The 18,855-nt window shown below is 36.1% G+C and overlaps 1 protein-coding gene across 3 annotated transcripts in view; it reads left to right on the plus strand.

Moving 5' to 3' along the window:
- Positions 1–18,078, plus strand: part of LOC106711860 (homeobox protein abdominal-B) — a 76,038-nt gene extending 57,960 nt beyond the window's left edge. For all 3 annotated transcript variants that reach the window (XM_014504272.2, XM_014504273.2, XM_045679216.1), the window contains 4 exons: positions 4,282–4,374; positions 9,804–9,850; positions 12,515–13,117; positions 17,002–18,078. In XM_014504272.2, coding sequence (XP_014359758.1) covers positions 4,364–4,374; positions 9,804–9,850; positions 12,515–13,117; positions 17,002–17,396 — 1,056 coding nt within the window. In that variant the 5' untranslated portion in view covers positions 4,282–4,363 and the 3' untranslated portion in view covers positions 17,397–18,078. The remainder of the gene's footprint in view (positions 1–4,281; positions 4,375–9,803; positions 9,851–12,514; positions 13,118–17,001) is intronic.
- The last annotated feature ends 777 nt before the right edge of the window (positions 18,079–18,855 follow it).

The raw sequence follows: 18,855 nt of genomic DNA on the forward strand, positions 1-18,855 counted from the left end.
TTCTCGCGGTACCTGCAGGCGCGTGTTTGTTTTGCCTAAACATAAAGACGCTTGTTCCATGCAGCTCGTAGCCCGCTGCTTGGCAAACACGCGACCGCGCTTTCGCGAATATTTTACTCTTCGTAATAAAATCAGACGATATACACAAATCTGCCTATTTAAAGATGAGCACCGTAAATATGACAATATATCCTGACCTGCTCCGACGGTTTTTTAATGTATAATTCGTCTGTTAATATTTTACCAAGTCCTTCCTTACTCGGAAATGTTATTTTGTAAGTGAAACACGTCTCTGTCGAAAACAATAGACCCTCAATAACCATCGTAACTGAAGAACTGATCTCTACAACTTTATATATTTACAAAATAATTTTATAACTTCTTATGGCAATAAGATTTTATTGTAACAAACGAAATATAAGATCATTGTTTCTAAATTATTCACTGTTACTAAATTAAGTAACCTTTTAGACAATCTGCTAAATAAAGTCATAAAATATGGCTGGTCGTTTACCGCCGTGACGTGTGACGCCCGGCATGAGTTATGTGGTTCATATATTGTCCTGTATATTTCGTTTAATAAAAGTCCAGCAAAGACGTCGGGCGACATATGTCGCAGCGGATTATATCGAATCATTGCGGGCGGTCGAATGTACCCTCCATTTCCTCGCTTATCTTATATTGCAATATTTTTGCAGTAACCAATTCCGTTGAAACCGATTCGCTTGTACGCTTACGACATCCAATTCTATACGAATTTTACAACTCGGAAAAGATTAAAAACGATTCTTATAATGATTGCGTTCCAAATTGGAATGTCACATCGATTTCGAAATTGCGGTCGATGTTAAATTACCAGCATTTTTTAAATTGCCTCGGTTAATGATTTTTGTGATCTGAAAATTCGGATGAAAATATTAACGAATCATACTATAATTTTTACATTCATAATAACGGAGTGTGAGAATTTTTTACATTTATATATAACACACTCGTAGATATAACGCAATATATAATACAATTATATCTCTTTAAGCATCTTGAACAATTTTGTTCGACGTCAAAAGATTAGATGCCATCATAAATTATTCTAAACCTTTTTAAGTCATTTTGGAAGTATGATGTGATTGAATAATGTCTCAATTCTGATACTTTGAATTGTTTTATCAGATCGCGTGATGTCACGCAGTTAGACATTCTCTTTGGGGCGTTGTACAATTACGATGTTTTAAAAAATATACACATTTTTAGTGCAGCTTTAAGTACCTATATCACGTCACTGAGGTTACACGACGGGTGCAATAAAAAAGGACATAAACTTTGCGAAACAAAGAGATGCATTCATCTCCGTCCCTAAATATGATATTCAAGTCTATAAACGTTATAGTGCACTGGCATGTATATGTAGAGTATTTGGGGTTATAACCTAGCTAACCACGTTCTTAGATTCTTTACTGCTGAATCATAAGGTTCTGTCATAAAGTAGGTAATTTAATCTAAATCGATAAAAAGGTGTCTACAAAAACTTATTTAAAACTAACCATCGGTATTAAGGCTAGGATTAAGTAAGGTTTGAGTGTTCAAGAAATATTAATAATTTAAATGCACATAATGGCAGAATAGAGAGTTGTACGTGATAGGAAATACAGTTTATACTTATTATCGGAAGTAATATAACGACTTGCAGACATTTTGCTGTATTAAAGTATTTAAGTTGTAGTCGTAGGTATTATAAGTTTTTGTATGTATTAAGAGGAATCGTGTGATTATGCGAGGCGGCACATCATATCGCTGAGTGCATCGTTGCATCCGTAAGGTAATGACTGACCAACGCCCCGAGATCCGAGATACGCTGTTCTCGGAAGGAAAAGTACAATGCACTTGTTAATTTTTGCATTGCGTTTTTGCGAGCGAACACTGAGACATTAGTACCTACTTACTGAAAAATAAAAAGTTATTTTTTGTACCTAGATCTTGAGTATTTAAAATATCTTAAAAGTTATCATACAATACATGTCTATTGTATTTTTAGTTAAGTATATAAATGTTTTTAATAATTGTAATGTCATTCAATAGTATTTTTTCTTCTGTGAATATTTTAGAAGCATCTTTATGTATTGAATCGATGAATAATTTATGGCGATGGATATAATTTCAAGAAGAGAAATGAATTAATTTGTCGAAGTGGAAAAACAAGGGCGTTCACAAATCCACTCCTGTATTCATCCGAACCCCGTAAATATTTTATTGCCCCGTAAGAAAAAAATACGCAGACAAATTACGGGGAAATATTGGGAGCGTTTTTCAATCTTATTCCTTAAGTGGTACAAACGATAAAAATAAATTTAGCGCTTGCGGGGCATTTATTGCTGAGATTTCTAGAGCTTTCCCAGTCGGAGGGTTTGAGCGGTACGCCATCGCTAATGGAGGCATTAGAAGGACTGGCACAAAATAAATTTACCAAGTACTCAATATATATACTCAAATATAACAGTAGAATTAAAAAATACAACAAAAGATTTATTACAAACAAAATTTTGGTTTGTCAGTCGGTACCGGAGCTAAGGTGTTAATAACAAAAAAATAAAAATTAATAGTAATTTAAATAACTTAACTAATCAGCCAACAATGTGACGTGCATGTAACGGTTTTAAAAAGTTAGGTGGTCTTTTTATATTCAAAACCATATTAAAAGCACCGACACTACAAAGCTTTCACGCATTTCTGGCTTTGTCGCTTTCTTACAACACACAATTACGTATAATATTAACCATGATTAGAAATGTTAAACAATTTCATAACAGTGTTCCAGAGCATCCAATTAGAGCGACGACAAATTTATGTCGACGACTTATTTATTTCTATCCGCCATGTCACATACGTTATACTTTTATAACACGAAAATCAAAACCCATGATACGTGGGCGTTTCAAAAGACATTTTATTATTATGGTTACGTAAATTATCGGTGTTGACTTTCATAATAAAAAAGACGATTATATGACATTTCATTTTACGCACGTCGAAACAAAACAAAGAGTTTATTATAAAATCTTTACATTGTTGCAGTATATAGGGAAACGAACCATTTATAGGTCGGGTGACTTTACATTGAATTTATAAGTAAAGGCTTCTGTGTTTGGTTGTTTTAAAATGTATTAACATTCAGTCACCGTTTGTTGTCTTGATTTACTGTAGCAATGATTGTAAAAATGTTCTTTAAAATGCGTTCAGCGACAACAATGTTTGTAGGTTGAATGCAATAATAATAATAATTAATTTATTGCATGAAACTTGTATGAACAATAAACTGCATTTATTATATTATGCGTAGGAATACAATAAATTTTAATGTATATAACAGATTGTTAATAGAACAAATTAATGTCAAATTATAAACATATAAATTAACATATTTTATTTCTTTGCTATATTTCCTGGTGTTTCATGACTTTATTTTTTAATGTATTTGACTATTTGGTACATGATTTAATCTTTCACTGTACAAAATGACATTGACATAGTATTTTAGGTAATCAATATATACATAGTATAAAACAAAGTCGCTTTCGCTGTATGTCTGTATGTATGCTTAGATCTTTAAAACTACGCAACGGATTTTGACGCGGTTTTTTTTAATAGATAGAGTGATTCTTAAGGAAGGTTTGTATGTATAATAAATGCATAATATAGTAGAGAAACACTGATAAATTTAAAGTTTTCTAATGTGATGTCGTAAATAAGCACGTTTTTTTGCGCTTATATTGCAAACGCTGGCTGAACCCTACGAGATAGACCAAAATAATGTACTACAGTATTGTTCACCTTAAAAAGTTCAACAAAAAAGTCCGCGATGGTATATGTCTATCTCTTAGGGATAACCCAGCATAACCATTTTTATTCTTTTACGAAGTGATTTTAAACAATACAGCATTAATCCTTATCCATTTAAGTACCTTAAATAAATTGTGCATTTATTCTGTAGTAGGTATATTTTGCATTGCACCCGTGCGAAGCCGGGGCGGGTCGCTAGTTCTATATAAGTTAATAATCAATAACAAATTTTACGGTATTTTGTTAATAGAGTTCATTTTAGGTATAACGAATCTTTGTAGAGACGCCATTTTCGCTGCAGACTTAGACTTAGGCTTAGAAACTTAGGTAATGAGATATTAGTTAATACTGATACTTCCACAGTATAAATGCAATCTTAAGACTAATATTAAGTATTGCTTGCCAATATTTTCGTATAAATTATAACATAGTTAATATTATTTCCAGGCATATTGCGAGTAAGGCTCGGGCGCGGCTTCCACGCGGTCGACCTTACTAAACAGGTGAGGCGGCGAGCGCCACACAGAACATGATACTAAGGTTTGAATTTTGAACTTTATTTTTAGATCACTAGAGCGCATATTCAATTGCATCGCATGGTTCCAACCTGGCTTCAATTGACGCTTTTGCCTATTGATTGTCTGTAATAACGTACCGACATCTTTTTTAATTAGCATTTAATAGGTTTTATAATTTAATGCACCTTCATTAAAAGTTTAAAGGCTATTAAGTTTGCAAATAAATAAAAAAATTGTTTTTTTAATACATAATCATGTTAAGAGATTATGCCTACTAATACATTTGTAACGCATACATAATCTTATGTCATTCATTAAAAAACCTAGACCTTTGTATGAGTTTAATACATAATATGTACATTTAAATTATTTACTTTTTTCTGTAGTGATCTCAAAAAATACATATCAAAGTAGGAAATATTAGTACTTAGGTAATGATGACTTTCGGCTAATTTACCTTTTTCCTCTCTTTGTGATAATTTTTTTTACAATATAACTTAAGAATAAAATGCTTTTTACTTGCATGCATACCGTAACTTTGGTGTTGGTTTCTTTTAGAGCTTAACACGAGCACACGAGAGAACGTAAAACTAAAAATAAACTTTTTTTTTAATGGACTCGGTCGTGCGTTTCAAGTGCAGCCAGTTGTTATGAAAAATGTTGTGGAACCTAAACTATACGTTTAGGTATACAGCTTCGGTACAAGTCCGTTTAAACATTTTGATAACATTTTCTAAGCATTAACCATAACTTGTGTTTCCACTGTTGACATACATGTTAACATGTTGTTATCTCTGTTAAGATAATGAAAGGGACTACGACATGTTATTAAACCTGTCTTTTGGCAATGAAAACTGGTTGAGTACCTACAGTTTTTGAAGGCATGTCGAGTGTTAATTAATGTAACAAAAATTATTATTAGGTATATATCATATGTGTAACTAAGTTTAATTTGCAACTCAATTATTTGAAAATGCATAATGGAAACATTTTCATTTAATAATTATTTCAAACTAACATTGAAAGCAAGCTATGTATCTGGCATACTGACAAAACACGAAAATACCAACTGCGCAAATGTAAACGTTTCCGTTTGTAGATAGATTATACAGATTTGGCAAACGGAATTGCGTTTATTGATGACGTCACAAACGAACGAATCGATTGTCGATATGTAGAAATCCAAATAAAAACAAAAGGCTGAACATATTTAAATGCCAAGTCAAAAGAAAATCAAAAACTTAACAGCCATTTGTATTCACCGACCTGTCAAATTAATTCAATGCTTTAATTTAACGTATGGGAAATACAATGTTAGTAAAGCAAAAGATCACGAAACTTTGTAGCGATGATTTGCATGATGACATATTAATTTTTAAAGGCATATAAACACTTCGTACGAATGTTACAATAAAGGTATAAGCACAGTTTCCAAAGCACGTCTGGTTCGTGAAAGGATGACACACTAGAACATAATATAGATTTGCTCTGTTAAAAGGAAATGGTCTAGTCTATACTCACCTTAAAATATATGATACTAACGTTGGTTTCCACTGCTGATAATTTAAGAAAAACAATTTGTCATCCCTCTCAATAACTTTTAAAAAATGACATAACAATAATTTTTGTAACGTTCTTTAGGCAGTGGAAACTCGCTGTACATTCTTAGGTGTTGACATTTTTATAAACGATATGATAAAATACATCTGACTTTATTATACTTTAAAATCTAACAGCTAACATGGGTTTTAATATAAGTTTTTTTTTTATCCCACGTCTAAAAACCACTTAGCCTCATGCATTATGGCAGTATTTCAAAGGTTAAGGTATTTTCAACACGTTTCGCGTTTTATTGAACTTCTGCAGCTCTGCTTTTACAATTCCTATTGTGCTCAAATAACATGTTCAGGATAATAAATGAAGTCTAAAGGAAGGAAGAATTATAGTCACTTGGATTGATAAAGTAAAGAACAATGGTCAGTATAAGGTTTCTGCTTTTAAATGTTTTATAAAATAGCCTTTAAATTTGAAAATTCATTAATAAAGTTCACATTTACTATATTATGAGTATGACTAAGGTTACCTACTTCCTATTTCTTAAGCGTAATCGGAAGTTCATTTAACGATAACGGATTAGGGTCTCCTTAAAGATATCCCAACAAACCTTTCAATCCATTTACGCAGCTATATACCGACCTTCTCTTTATAGTGAGTCGTTTACCCGTGGAAATTTCTTCGTCGCATGAAACCTTTTCACGCAAAAGCAACATGGGACGCCGTAGACATTTTAATTCATCGATCGGGCCTTATATCGCCGGAGCGATCAATTCCGGGCCAAACTACGAATCACAATATGTGTCCTTGAAGATAACATCGGGCCTGTGGAAGCGAATCGAATACTAAGTGATTTAGACCACCGACCGATCGATCACCAAATGTGTGAATATCAACGAACTATTTCAAATGTGGGCATGGGAAAATATAATGTACGTTATATGCTGATGAGATGATGAGTAATGTTGGTCTCTATTACGTTTTACTACGGCTCAAAATGGTATGCTTTTTTATCATGACTTGTGTGGGCCGTTTAAGATCAGAGTCCCGTAGTTCTTTAAAGATTTTAAAATCAATGTATTCAATAAATGGATATATTATTTAAATTACTGTACTTTATCTATCTTCAGTATTATGAACACTTTTTTAAGGTGCATTCTTGAGTATAATTTAAGTTTTATCGTTGCCTAAAATACATAGATTCGTTTCATTTGACACTAATACTATCGATAATTCTAACATATATCGAATAAGATTTGTTCCTAAGCATTAAGCCACACCTAGTTCCGATAAAACCCTTACTTAAGAAATATCGTGAAATATAATTTCAAACTATCCTTTGCTCTCTTTATGTGCTGACATTTACAGTTTGAGAGATGTATGATAATAAATGATGTGGCATTAACAGCAGTTCCTCACCAGTCAGGGTACGACTAGTGCCGGACAATCGTCGACGAGCAGTCGCTAAATCGCAGTTAGAATTGCAAATGAATCGGCCGTTTTCTCTCGCGTCGTAAAGCCTGGGATATGATCCAGTCAGTTCTCGCGCCATTAAACTCTCGGACTTACTCCCACTCCCTATCACAATTACTGTAAATATGTCTTTATGTCGCGTAAACAGATCGATCCACACGCCATCTTGCTGAATGTAAACTGCCGTGTCTTTATATAAATGTTGACATATAGACGAGAATATTTGTATATTTATATCTGCATATTTCATTATGAAATCCGTGAAACGTAAAAAGAAATTTATCGTTTTATAAATATTTAATATATCGAAGTATTGGCTCTAAAAGCAAATGTAAAAGAAAAGACTGGCAAATTTACCTACAGTAGGGTTATAATTATTAAATACCTACCTATCTTCTTATACATTCCTTGAAGAACTATTTTCCATGGAATTAGAGATTTTGGGATGCCAAAACTTTCAAGAGTTTAGTCTTAGTCATTTCAGAGACGAGATACCCATTGCATACTATTTACGCCTACTTGACTGCTCGATGACTATATAGGTGTAGAATGCAAATAAATAATACTACACATAGTTCATTCCGAAATGGACCGTTTTGTTCAATCAACCGTGGGAGAGCCTCTCCCTTAAACACTTACTTGTGGCTTAGATAACAAGACCTGACAGATTACAAGCGTCCAAACTCGTCCTGTCACCAGCGCTGTTGAAATGCTTTAAACACCATTATAAAATGACCTGCGTGTGTTCCGTTATTGGTTCTCGACATTTGCCTAACATCAGTGTGATATGTGTAGGGGTAGATCTGATTAAAATGGTGCTCGATAGCCAAACGCGGCCTGTGCTTTGAGATTGAGTCGTAAAAACATCGACTCGAGTGCTCTGCGCCATCGCCACGCTTTTCTATTCACCCATACAGAACTAAAAAGGAACAAAAAAGTTAACGAAACGCCCGGATTACGATTCCCGAGTTCCAAGTTGGAATGGATATAAACTTAAATGAATGTCGACAAAGTTTGATACGACTCAAGTTTTGCTGACTTAAGTAAACTCGTTTTGCTCTGTGCGATGCGCATGTAACTCTCCTTTATAAATCCCTCAACTACTTAGATCTTTTGTATTCTATTTCTTCAACAACACATTTTCAAATATAATACTAATTTTAATTTCACTAAAGCAGCATTCTTTACCAGAAATAACAAAAAAAATATTGATTTGTTTATAAGCGATCTGCGAAAAAAAAATTAAGCACTACAGTTTTAGGTTAAGGCTTTTGCCTTACAGAGGCAGAAAGCGATGAAAAAAGATACAAAAATAATAATAATTATTATGCTTGCAACTTGATGTACTAACAGAATCAAGTAGCAAAAGTTTTAAAAAGCTGTCCTGTGTAACTTTAAATCATTACTAAATAACTGCAACTTACGTGATTGTTATATAACAGAACAGTATTTACGAGCGCCGACACATCCCCGCTAAGGCAATGATCGTTAACCAAAAAATGCCTGTAAACATGTTTTTTCGCGTTCGAATATAAGTGGGCCGGTGCGTTCCACACCCCGAATAGAAAGAAAGAAAAAAAACCGTGGCATTCGGCGCAAATCACCTATTTTATGTAAACTTCGTGACTATGCGCCATATCGAATGACTTAGAAAGGATTTATTTACGTTCCTATTAGAACGAACTAAGGCTAGGAAATAAAACAGCGGAACTTTTGTCAATGAGATGGGAGTGGGTGGAGCGGCTGGGGCTAAAATAAGACCAATATTAAGTACACGAGAATTAACATCCTGCGATGATTTACCGTCGTTCCAGTGGCTTGTTAGTCACGTCATTTCACAGACGAGATATTAAAACGACCCTATGATACTATTTTTAAAATAAGAAAACTTAAGTCATAAATTAGTATTTGTTCATTTACAAGGCTTATTCTTGTACATATTAAATAAGATTAAATCGCAATCATAAAGTAAGTTCGTGTTCTGATATGCACATCTTAATTGCAAATTATTTATTGCTTCATAAATTTTAAACAAAAAAACTGTTGTAAATTACAATTAAAAGAATAAATTATAATTTTCCGTAAAACCTCACAGCTTGCATTTAGTTTCGAACACACCTGACTGTGACGAACTTTACTTCCCTCTATTGGACGGCAGTGGGCAGATATAGTTTTTTTCGTGAATTAAGATATGATTATAAGAATGTATTATGATTTATCTACCCATATAAACAAAACTTGATATTATATTTTTTTTATCAATTAGAACCTACATTTTAAACCTTTTTTATACTTAATAGGCCTTATAATTTATACCTTTTTTCATACATTTAAACCTAAGAGAAGTTCATGTTCCTCGTGCCCATTGGAGCCTTATCAAATGATGGTACGAAATTTGTTATGAAATGTTTATTTTGTTTACAGGCTGCCGTGCCCGTTCACACAGACGTCGCTAGCGAGTTTAAGACAAGGTGAATATGATTGAATTTTGTTTTTTCTTTTTTTAATTAAATAATCGTAATATTTTGCTGTATTAAATGTTTTAATATTCAGAATTTTTGTTTTAGCTGAAATCTCGGTAAAAAAATAAATGTCTGAGTTGAGGCACCGACAATTATCTGAACTTAGTAGTAAAACTTTAAAATAATAAGCGCGGGAAAACAAAATTATAGGTTATGTGACTAATAATTCCTCTAAAGCTAGAGTAGTACTAGTATAGGTAGTGGTCCAGTTGAAGTATTTATAAATATGAAATTAACGATAGGTACAAAAGCTTTTGCTATCCGCGAAACTTCTTTTCAGTCTGGTAAAATAAATATTTAGATTTACCTGAAATATTAATACCTATACCTGATATAAATAGTGTTATAAACGCGAATATAACTCGTGACTGTGGAAATGTGTATATAAAATATGTATAGGTACATTATTGGAGCGTTTGCGCAACTCGCACACATGTCGGAGATAAGAAAGCGTACTTTTATTTACGTGCGCGATGTATGGCCGACCATTGGCCTGGAGAGTTTCCTAACGTAAATATTTATAGACGGGCCCCGGCTCAGGCGCACACTTGTCTGTATGTTTGTTTGTGTCATTCAACGCCCGCCGCCGCGCCGCCGCGCCGCCGCGCCGCCGCGCCGCCCGGAGTATTGGTGTAATGTTACTCTCCCCACAAAGCATCGAGGCTTCCTTATTAGCTGTAGTCTTAAAACAAGACGTCCTATATTTACATGGATAAAAAATAAATAAAGCTGCCGAGACTTTTTAATACGATTGAGTTTATCTTTTCAAGTCATTTATCCACAATGATATTGATCGCTAGATCTTGTTTCATATACATAATATATTCATTCATTATCTCCTTGCCATTTACATAGTCATCATGATTCTATAGACTATCGTGGCCTATCACGTACAAAGATTGACATATAAATTGCAGAACAAATAAAAGATTCAGTTCAGATTCAGTGACAAATAGTTTATTCAATGACTCATAGTTCAGTATTACAGAAACAGCCATCCAAAGCGACTAATCCTGCTTAATAATTTCGTTAACACGTCCATAGCTCGCAAATTTATCGCTTACAAATTCAAACAGCCATTGTCGTTCAATAATTACTCGATTTGTATAGAAAGGGTGGGAAATTAGCTTTTTGTATTTGACGATCACATATTTTATTTCCACAATTCGGTTTCAATTAACATAATGCCCGTTGTAAAGCTTTCAGACGACTTGTTAACACGAATGTTAGCATTACTTAGCGAGTTATGTGCTTTTCTTTTGTTATCCTGATGTGTTTTATGGCCGTGTCTTGAGTAAACAGAACATCGCGTTGTATAGGTGTGAAATATTGTAAGTAGATTTATCGGTATATTGTATTGTTCATTTTGACTCGTCGAGCGAATGAAAGAAGGGGCGTCGCGTACTTCTTAGGGACATCGACGTGGGGACTTCGCGGAATTGTTATGGACGTGAAAGAGGTTAATCTAACTTCGTAGAGTTAAATGCAGGTGGAAAATACATTCAACTTTCGTAAGTGAAAATAAAGTCAACACTCCGCAACCTTGCCATTGACATAAAATGACATAATCTGCGTATTACCTAGGATTATTTGTGGTGAAATTAACAGACGATAAAATTAAGTTTATACTCACAATAAAACGTGAGTGAGTTGCCGTCATAAAGTCTCGCGTTTTTTATTGGTGGCAACTCGGCGATGGTCGAGTGACGCTTGCAGTTTGGTTAAACGGCAGTTTATGGCTATTTTGCCTCCATTAATCGCTTTACTACGCACCCGCGCCTCCGACACAACGATACAACCTTTCGGGCTCGAGAACATAAGCGTCTCTACTGCAACATTTTCATTATAGAACATATTTGGTAGAAAAAAATTAAAAAAAAAAACACTACCACTAAACATTTTAATTATTAATTTCTAAAGTAAGTTCCATAACTTTGCGGCAGGTGTCTATACTTAATTTTTTCTACTTTACCAAAAAAATTGAAACGAACATGTATAGATATAGCTTATTATTGAAAAAATAATAAATCAATATACGTGTCGATATTTTAAAATATGAACCGAATACAAAGCTTTTCTTATAGAAAAGCTTATATTTAGTTTTTGTTGAAAGTCCTGTAAAGTGAGCGCGTAGTTGTGTGCGACGCCCCCTGCCGCCCGCCGCTAGATGGCGTCGCGCAGCGCGCCTGTGTGCCGCCGAGCATCCGCGCGCCGCCACTCCGCGCCCAGCCGCGCCGCCGACCGCGCGTCTCGCATATTGCATCTCGCGAACCTCACGACGCTACGTACTCGTGCCGACACTACGTTCGCGCAAACTACTTTCGGCCGGTGGCGAACTTAGTCACTCAACTTATTTATCATCGCAATTTTTCTGCTGCTAGTGTATTAGTAGTTGACGAGATCGAGCATCCGACCGCCGGCTAAATCGAAGCTCGCTTAACTTTCATGTGCGGCTGGTGGTTGCGGGACGCGTGTGCTCGCGGTGCGATGTGCCCGCGACGCGCGTGAACGGCCGGCGACGTTCCCGCTCCCCCGTGGCTTGCCCGGCCGCCACCCTGTACCCTGACAACCATGTCGGGGGCCTCGGCGCGCCCTGCGACGCCGCCTCGCCAGCGCCCGCCTCCGGCCACTCCGCCGGGCCGGCCTGGTGGACCATGATGAACGGCGTCGGCGGCGCGCTGTACGAGGAGGCGCACGCGTCGCCCCCAGGTGGCTCGCCCCCGACAGCGCCGGCCGCCGCGCCGCCATCAGCCTCCAGCGCGTCGCCGGCCTCCGTTGGCTCCAACCCACCGCAGCCGCTGCACATTCCGGCCAAGCGCTACGACCCCGAGCCGGGTGTCATCCGGCACGCGCAGCAGCCCTGGGGATACCCGCCCGACGCGCCGACTGCCTTCGAGCACCAGTACCCCGCTGCGCCCACCTACTATAACCTGCCGGTCGAAAGGGAACGCAAGTCGCTGCCCTTCTGGCCTGCGAGCGGGGGTGACTACAAGCCTTACGCGGACGGCGGCTGTCATCAGGGCTTCTCTCAGCCCTGCTGGAACTACCCGTATGGAGCACCTCGCGGGGACCAGCCACTGCCGTATGTGGGGGGTGAAGAGCGGCGCACGGCGGTCTCCGAAGCTTCTGGTTTCTCCCACGACGCGTACGGTCTCCGGAACTACGCGCCCGAGACGGTGTCCAGCGCACCTTACCCACCGCCCAGTGGACTACCCGGTTAGTACCTGTTCTATTAAACTGTTCAGTTCTCATCGCTCCTCAAACCCGACCCTCACGTTATTAACGTCCGATCGTGACCGTACTGTTTATAATCTTTTTACTTATCGCTTCTCTGACGTGTGCAGTGTACTACAACACTTCACAAGTCTCTAGAATTTGTAAACAAATAACTTTAATTTACGAACTCTAGCCTAGTGGTCGGGGTTGAGGCCATGGTTTTTATAGTTAAAGATCAAATTTTGTTATGATATTTGTATATTTCATGCATTTTTCTGTTTTATTTGTAAAGTTTTGAAGTAATTTTTCTATGGGTTTATCAACCTTGACCCACTGAGTTGTCAGCCTTTGGTCCCTAGATGGCGGTGCGGCGCAGCACACAGCGGCGTGGCGCTGCATGTGTGCGTGGCGCACACGAGCGCGCCCGCTTCCACCCGCACTCGTTGCGCCAGTGAGGGTGTCATTATCAGTAATGCACTGCACACTCACGTTCTTAGAAATGTTTCTTTCTCTTGGAAAACTTAAATCGTTTTTATCTTCGAACAGTTCTAACTTTTGAATCCCTTGCAAAAATATGAACGAATACATTTTGTTTCGTGTTTTAAATTAAAACTGTGATAAGGCAGTAAAAGTAATGTGATACGAAAACGTACATATCTACGTAAAATAAAGAATTTATTTCCACACAAAACTTTAAAAAAAAAATTACGATGAATTTTAAACCAAGAATTTTTTATAAATATCCGCAAAACATCGCGGAAGTAATGTTATCATTACATTCGAACGTCCGTCTGAGTAACGTAAACATGCCACATTGTAACCTTCACGCGATCTCCCAAAAATGCCTTGAGCAGTGAACCACCGCTTCAATCATAACATTTTCCCACAGACCACCATAAATCTGATGAATGAACGAAACACGTGCTACCAATGTTTAAAAACGAACCGTAAGCACCATTTTATAGGCAATGTAAAACGGCGCTATACAACCAACAATAAATTAAAGTTTACGTAAAATAAAGCGCCAATAAAAATGTATAACTAATAAATAAACACGATACCTGAGCGTTAAAACAATAAACTGATCTCTCAGTAGTGGCAATAAACCAAATATTGCCACAATAAACACATTATAGGCTGATGAGGCGATAAAAAATGTTAGAGGAAGCGGCCGGAGGCTCGCCGGCTAGGTCGGTGCATAAGATTCACTCGGAGATGTATATCACTTTTATGATATCGTAAAACCGCGGCGACGTCAGACATGCAATAATACTGGTTCCCTCCCCAAATCGCGGTAGTAAGTAGTAATTACGAAACTACAAGCGTCATGTCAATATGAGAGCAATAAAAACACTCCATTCATAAAGCCGCGCCGCGTCGCTAGTTCGCTTTCGATCGCCGCCTGACCATAAAGATGGCTTTATCGCGCTTCTGCAATGCCAGAGGTGTAACTTGACATAATTTTGCGTAAAACGCGTATATAATGGCCCATTAAAGGGAAACAATTGTTGAAAAAGTTGTACCTGCAGCGCTGGAGGCGTTATTGTTGTGTTTATAGCTTGGATCGGGTTGACATTGACTTTGATTTCTGTATTTATTGCTTTTAACGGTAATGTCTACGATTAGCTGATTGCCTAAGTTTACAAACTCTATTTAACCATTGAACAATCCTTGAAATTTTTCGAATAGATCTTAAATCATCTTTCATATGTCTTGTGATTTTTTTTAACTTCCTTGCATTATCGAAACGCAACAAACAAGGCATTTCATAAACATTTAACTAATTTCAAACAACATTTGTATTCGAATTTCAACTCTATTTCAGAAGACTAAGAACCATATTGCTATTTATGGTTCGCAGAAAATTTTCTCAGTGTGGAACAAACCCGTGTACGAATAGCTACGTTTTTATGAGGGAAGACAACCGCACTTTTACTGCCACTGATCGCTACCTCTTTTTATAATTGACATCTTCGCTTCTCTTTACACTTTTAAGACACTAATTGCTTTTAAACGTAACAAATAAAAGACTAAGATCAAGTTTGTGTTAATAACTTTTTTTAATACTTAACTTTATATGAAAAGATAGAGATTTGTTAAACGAAATTATTTCGTAATTTTTTAAAAGTTAAAATAAAACATACATTTTTATACATACCTAATTTGTAACACACAATTCTGTGAGGTGTAAGATTTAAATATTCTAGTTTTATTTATAATGAACAATTTTTACTTTTTTATTTAAATTAAAGACTTTTAAGTGAGATGAAATAAGTAACGTTCAAGGCTGGACCGGACACAATAATTTCATTTGAAGTCCGGAGCGAAACTGACGCTCGTTTCAACTTACAAGTTATATTTGTTTCACGAAGTTTCAGAGAACATTCCACGAACTCTACAGTAACCGCTTGCGCTACAATATAATTCTTTATTATAAAAAGACGCCAAACAATTCTAACATCAGACTCGATTCCTTTCGCAAACACTATTTCTTTACCACTTATTGAAAATGTAAAATAAATGATAAAAAAAATTAAATCATTCATACTAATCTGTAGGTAAACTAGGAATTTCAGGTATTACAAATACGTTTATATTATTGGAACAAATTAGGAATTATTTAAAGTCCGTGAAACATTTTGATCTACACCCACATATCTTGTGCCTGAACAAATTAGAATATAGAAAAAAATATATCACCTTTAGATTTAAGAATTTATAAAGTTTATTATGTTTAAGTAATTAATTGCATCAATAAAATCTGATTTATTAAACCACATTAAAATGGTTCATAGTAAAAAATATATGAAGTTGAGGCAACGCAATTCGGATGTTGTGGTAGGGCAGTTTTATGTTACGCTTAGATATGTAATGGACGAGATGTTCGCTACTCTGGGTCATTTTGAACGGGCAAGTAAACTGTAGGGTCTACTTTAAACTCTGCTCAAAGCTTAGCTTATAATGTAGGATTGCGAAAGTTTTGAGTGCAATTTATCCTTTGTTTCTAAATGTGTTTAAACATTTAAAGCTAAAACAAAAAAAAAAACAATATTTTTTACAAATGATCCAAATACAGCTCAGTTCAAATCTAAAGATTTATTTTTTTATTATTTTAGTCTACATAGTATTTATCACAATATATACAAGCATTATTTTTAATTTAATAATATTAGAAATTTTCATGTGTTGCAATTTAAGGTATAAATATGATGGGAAACATCCCTAGATTTTATTTCATTATTTAAAAAATATAATTTAGTACTACAGACTAATAATTTTTTCCAATGTTAATGAATGAACAAGCACACATTAGGTACTAGGCAGAGCATTGGAATTTAATGTCTTACCTACATTTTCTAAGCTATAAACGTACATGCATGCCTAGTACTGACTCTATTTGTAAAAACATTGAATGGTTCGTCGTCTCGTTTAGACAATACGGTGTCTATTTCGCAACATTTGCTGTACCGTTTTGAATAATAGGAAATGGTGCAGTGTGCGGACTGCATCGAATATCGAGAAGGTTGCGGACCTAGCATACAAAGTCCGCCGATGATCTCATCAAAAGGACCGCTCACATAAACCGCGCCGCGTGTTACTTCTATCGCCTCGACCTGCGATTATTTCTCTTTAGCTTTGCATAGAAATTGCTAGTTAACTACATGTTCCGCTGCGCTGCGGCGATTCGGGTTTCAAGGTTATTGTAATTAAAATGTATCGCTTTGCAGTCTGTTATTGTTTAGATATTCGTCAGCCACCAATGGGCAGATTAATAATAATACTCGGTAGTAGGTTGAATCTCTTCATGAATAATTGATTTTTACTGAAACTTTGATGAAACATAGAAAAAATTTGTGTTAAATATTGTGTATTTCTTTATGCAGGTTCCCTATCGATGTCGGTGGGCGTCGGTGTAGGCTGCGGCTCTTCGAACCCCCTGGACTGGACCGGGCAGGTGACGGTGCGCAAAAAACGCAAACCCTACTCCAAATTCCAGACCCTCGAGTTGGAAAAGGAGTTTCTCTTCAACGCTTACGTCTCGAAACAAAAGCGATGGGAGCTCGCAAGGAATCTGAACCTCACGGAGAGACAGGTCAAGATATGGTTCCAGAACAGACGGATGAAGAACAAGAAGAATTCACAGCGACAAGCAGCCCAGGCGGCACAGAATAATAATAACAATTCGAACGCGAATAACCACAACCACCACGGCGGTCATCATCACGCGCCGCACCACGTGGCGTTGCACCATGCGCCGCCTGCCAAGCACCATCAGTGACCCGCGCCCTTCTCTGGGACCTACCCGCTGCACCACGGTATAGCCAGCTAAACGCGAGGACAGATATAGTGATGTGTCATGCATGTACTTAAGGTTCCGAGGTTTTATTCGTGTCCGGAGTGAACGTTGCTATGCCGCTTCGTACGTAAAGACAACGAGTCCCAGAGAATCTCAAAGTAATATTTATCGTGCTGTCGGTTTGTGTATAGTGTTAATTACGAATTGTTCTTGTAACTGTAACGAGACTTAGTACGTGAGCAGATAACGATTCCTGATATTATTAATATCTAGTTATAGAACGCTGATTATGTATTTTGAAAATTATTTAAGTAAATATAAATGTAAAATTAAACATGTCACCGATGGATTGTAGATCCTAGACCTAGATAGTTTGTCGCGAAGGGATTTCTTGTAATATATTACCTGAGACTGCTTTATCGTTTTATTCGTATGCTGTTTGGTCGGTGGTTTAGTCTTTAATCAGTTAACTTTTATTTTTGTTACCAAATTGTTGAATTACTCGGGTCGCTTTGGTGGCAGTTATAGATATGTTTGCAGCTTGTAAGATGTCAACAGACTACATCATAGTTGCTGGCAACTTATTGTTTATATTTTATGCCGCTTTTTAAACATTAATGACAGTGATTGCAGCCCGCATTATGATCAAATATTTATTACTGTTTAATTTCTTATCTCGTAAATCGTAAATTTTGTTATTTTAAATTATGGATTTCTGTCAAAGCTTTAACTCGGTTCCAGTAGATTTACATTAAGTTACTGTTATGACTTTTTTGAAAATATTGAAGTTGATGTTATAATCAATATATAATTAGGTAATATGGGCAAGTGCATTAATATTGTCCTCTATTGACTCATTGTACTGTTCGCTTAAGCCTGTCTATTGCTTTATATATTTTTTTTTGTTTTAGTTGAATATTTTATTATTTATTTATACACAAGTATAGTTACAGTATATGGAAATAACATAACTTCTTCTATTTGTATCTCTTTCTTAATACATCGAATTTTAAAATCTTAGACTTACTATGTACAGATTGTATGTCGTTTCTTTTAAGTAGACAAAAATATTTAGAGACGGAATATGTGTCTCGCTTAGATTATCACTCCCAAATCTTTCCTACTTCATATATTTATGTAATGAATGTATTATTGTAAACTAAGTAGTTTACACTCATCTAATTCATTCAAACTGTATTTTTCCGTAATGTTAAAAATAAATTAGAAATTTTGTACAAAATGGCGACCTCGTCTAGGTGACCGAATTTCTATATAAGTGCAAAACATGTTTTAAATAGTCAGATAAACCACATTTAATTTTTACAACACACAATCATTTTAATACAGTCTTATAGGAAAGAAATCTTCATTCATACCTAGTCCTAAGACGTGGCTTTGTTCTAATATTAATAGATAATGGATATTCGGAAATTTGTATTTG

The sequence above is a fragment of the Papilio machaon genome, chromosome 9 (assembly GCF_912999745.1).
Source record: "Papilio machaon chromosome 9, ilPapMach1.1, whole genome shotgun sequence".
NCBI lineage: Eukaryota > Metazoa > Arthropoda > Insecta > Lepidoptera > Papilionidae > Papilio > Papilio machaon.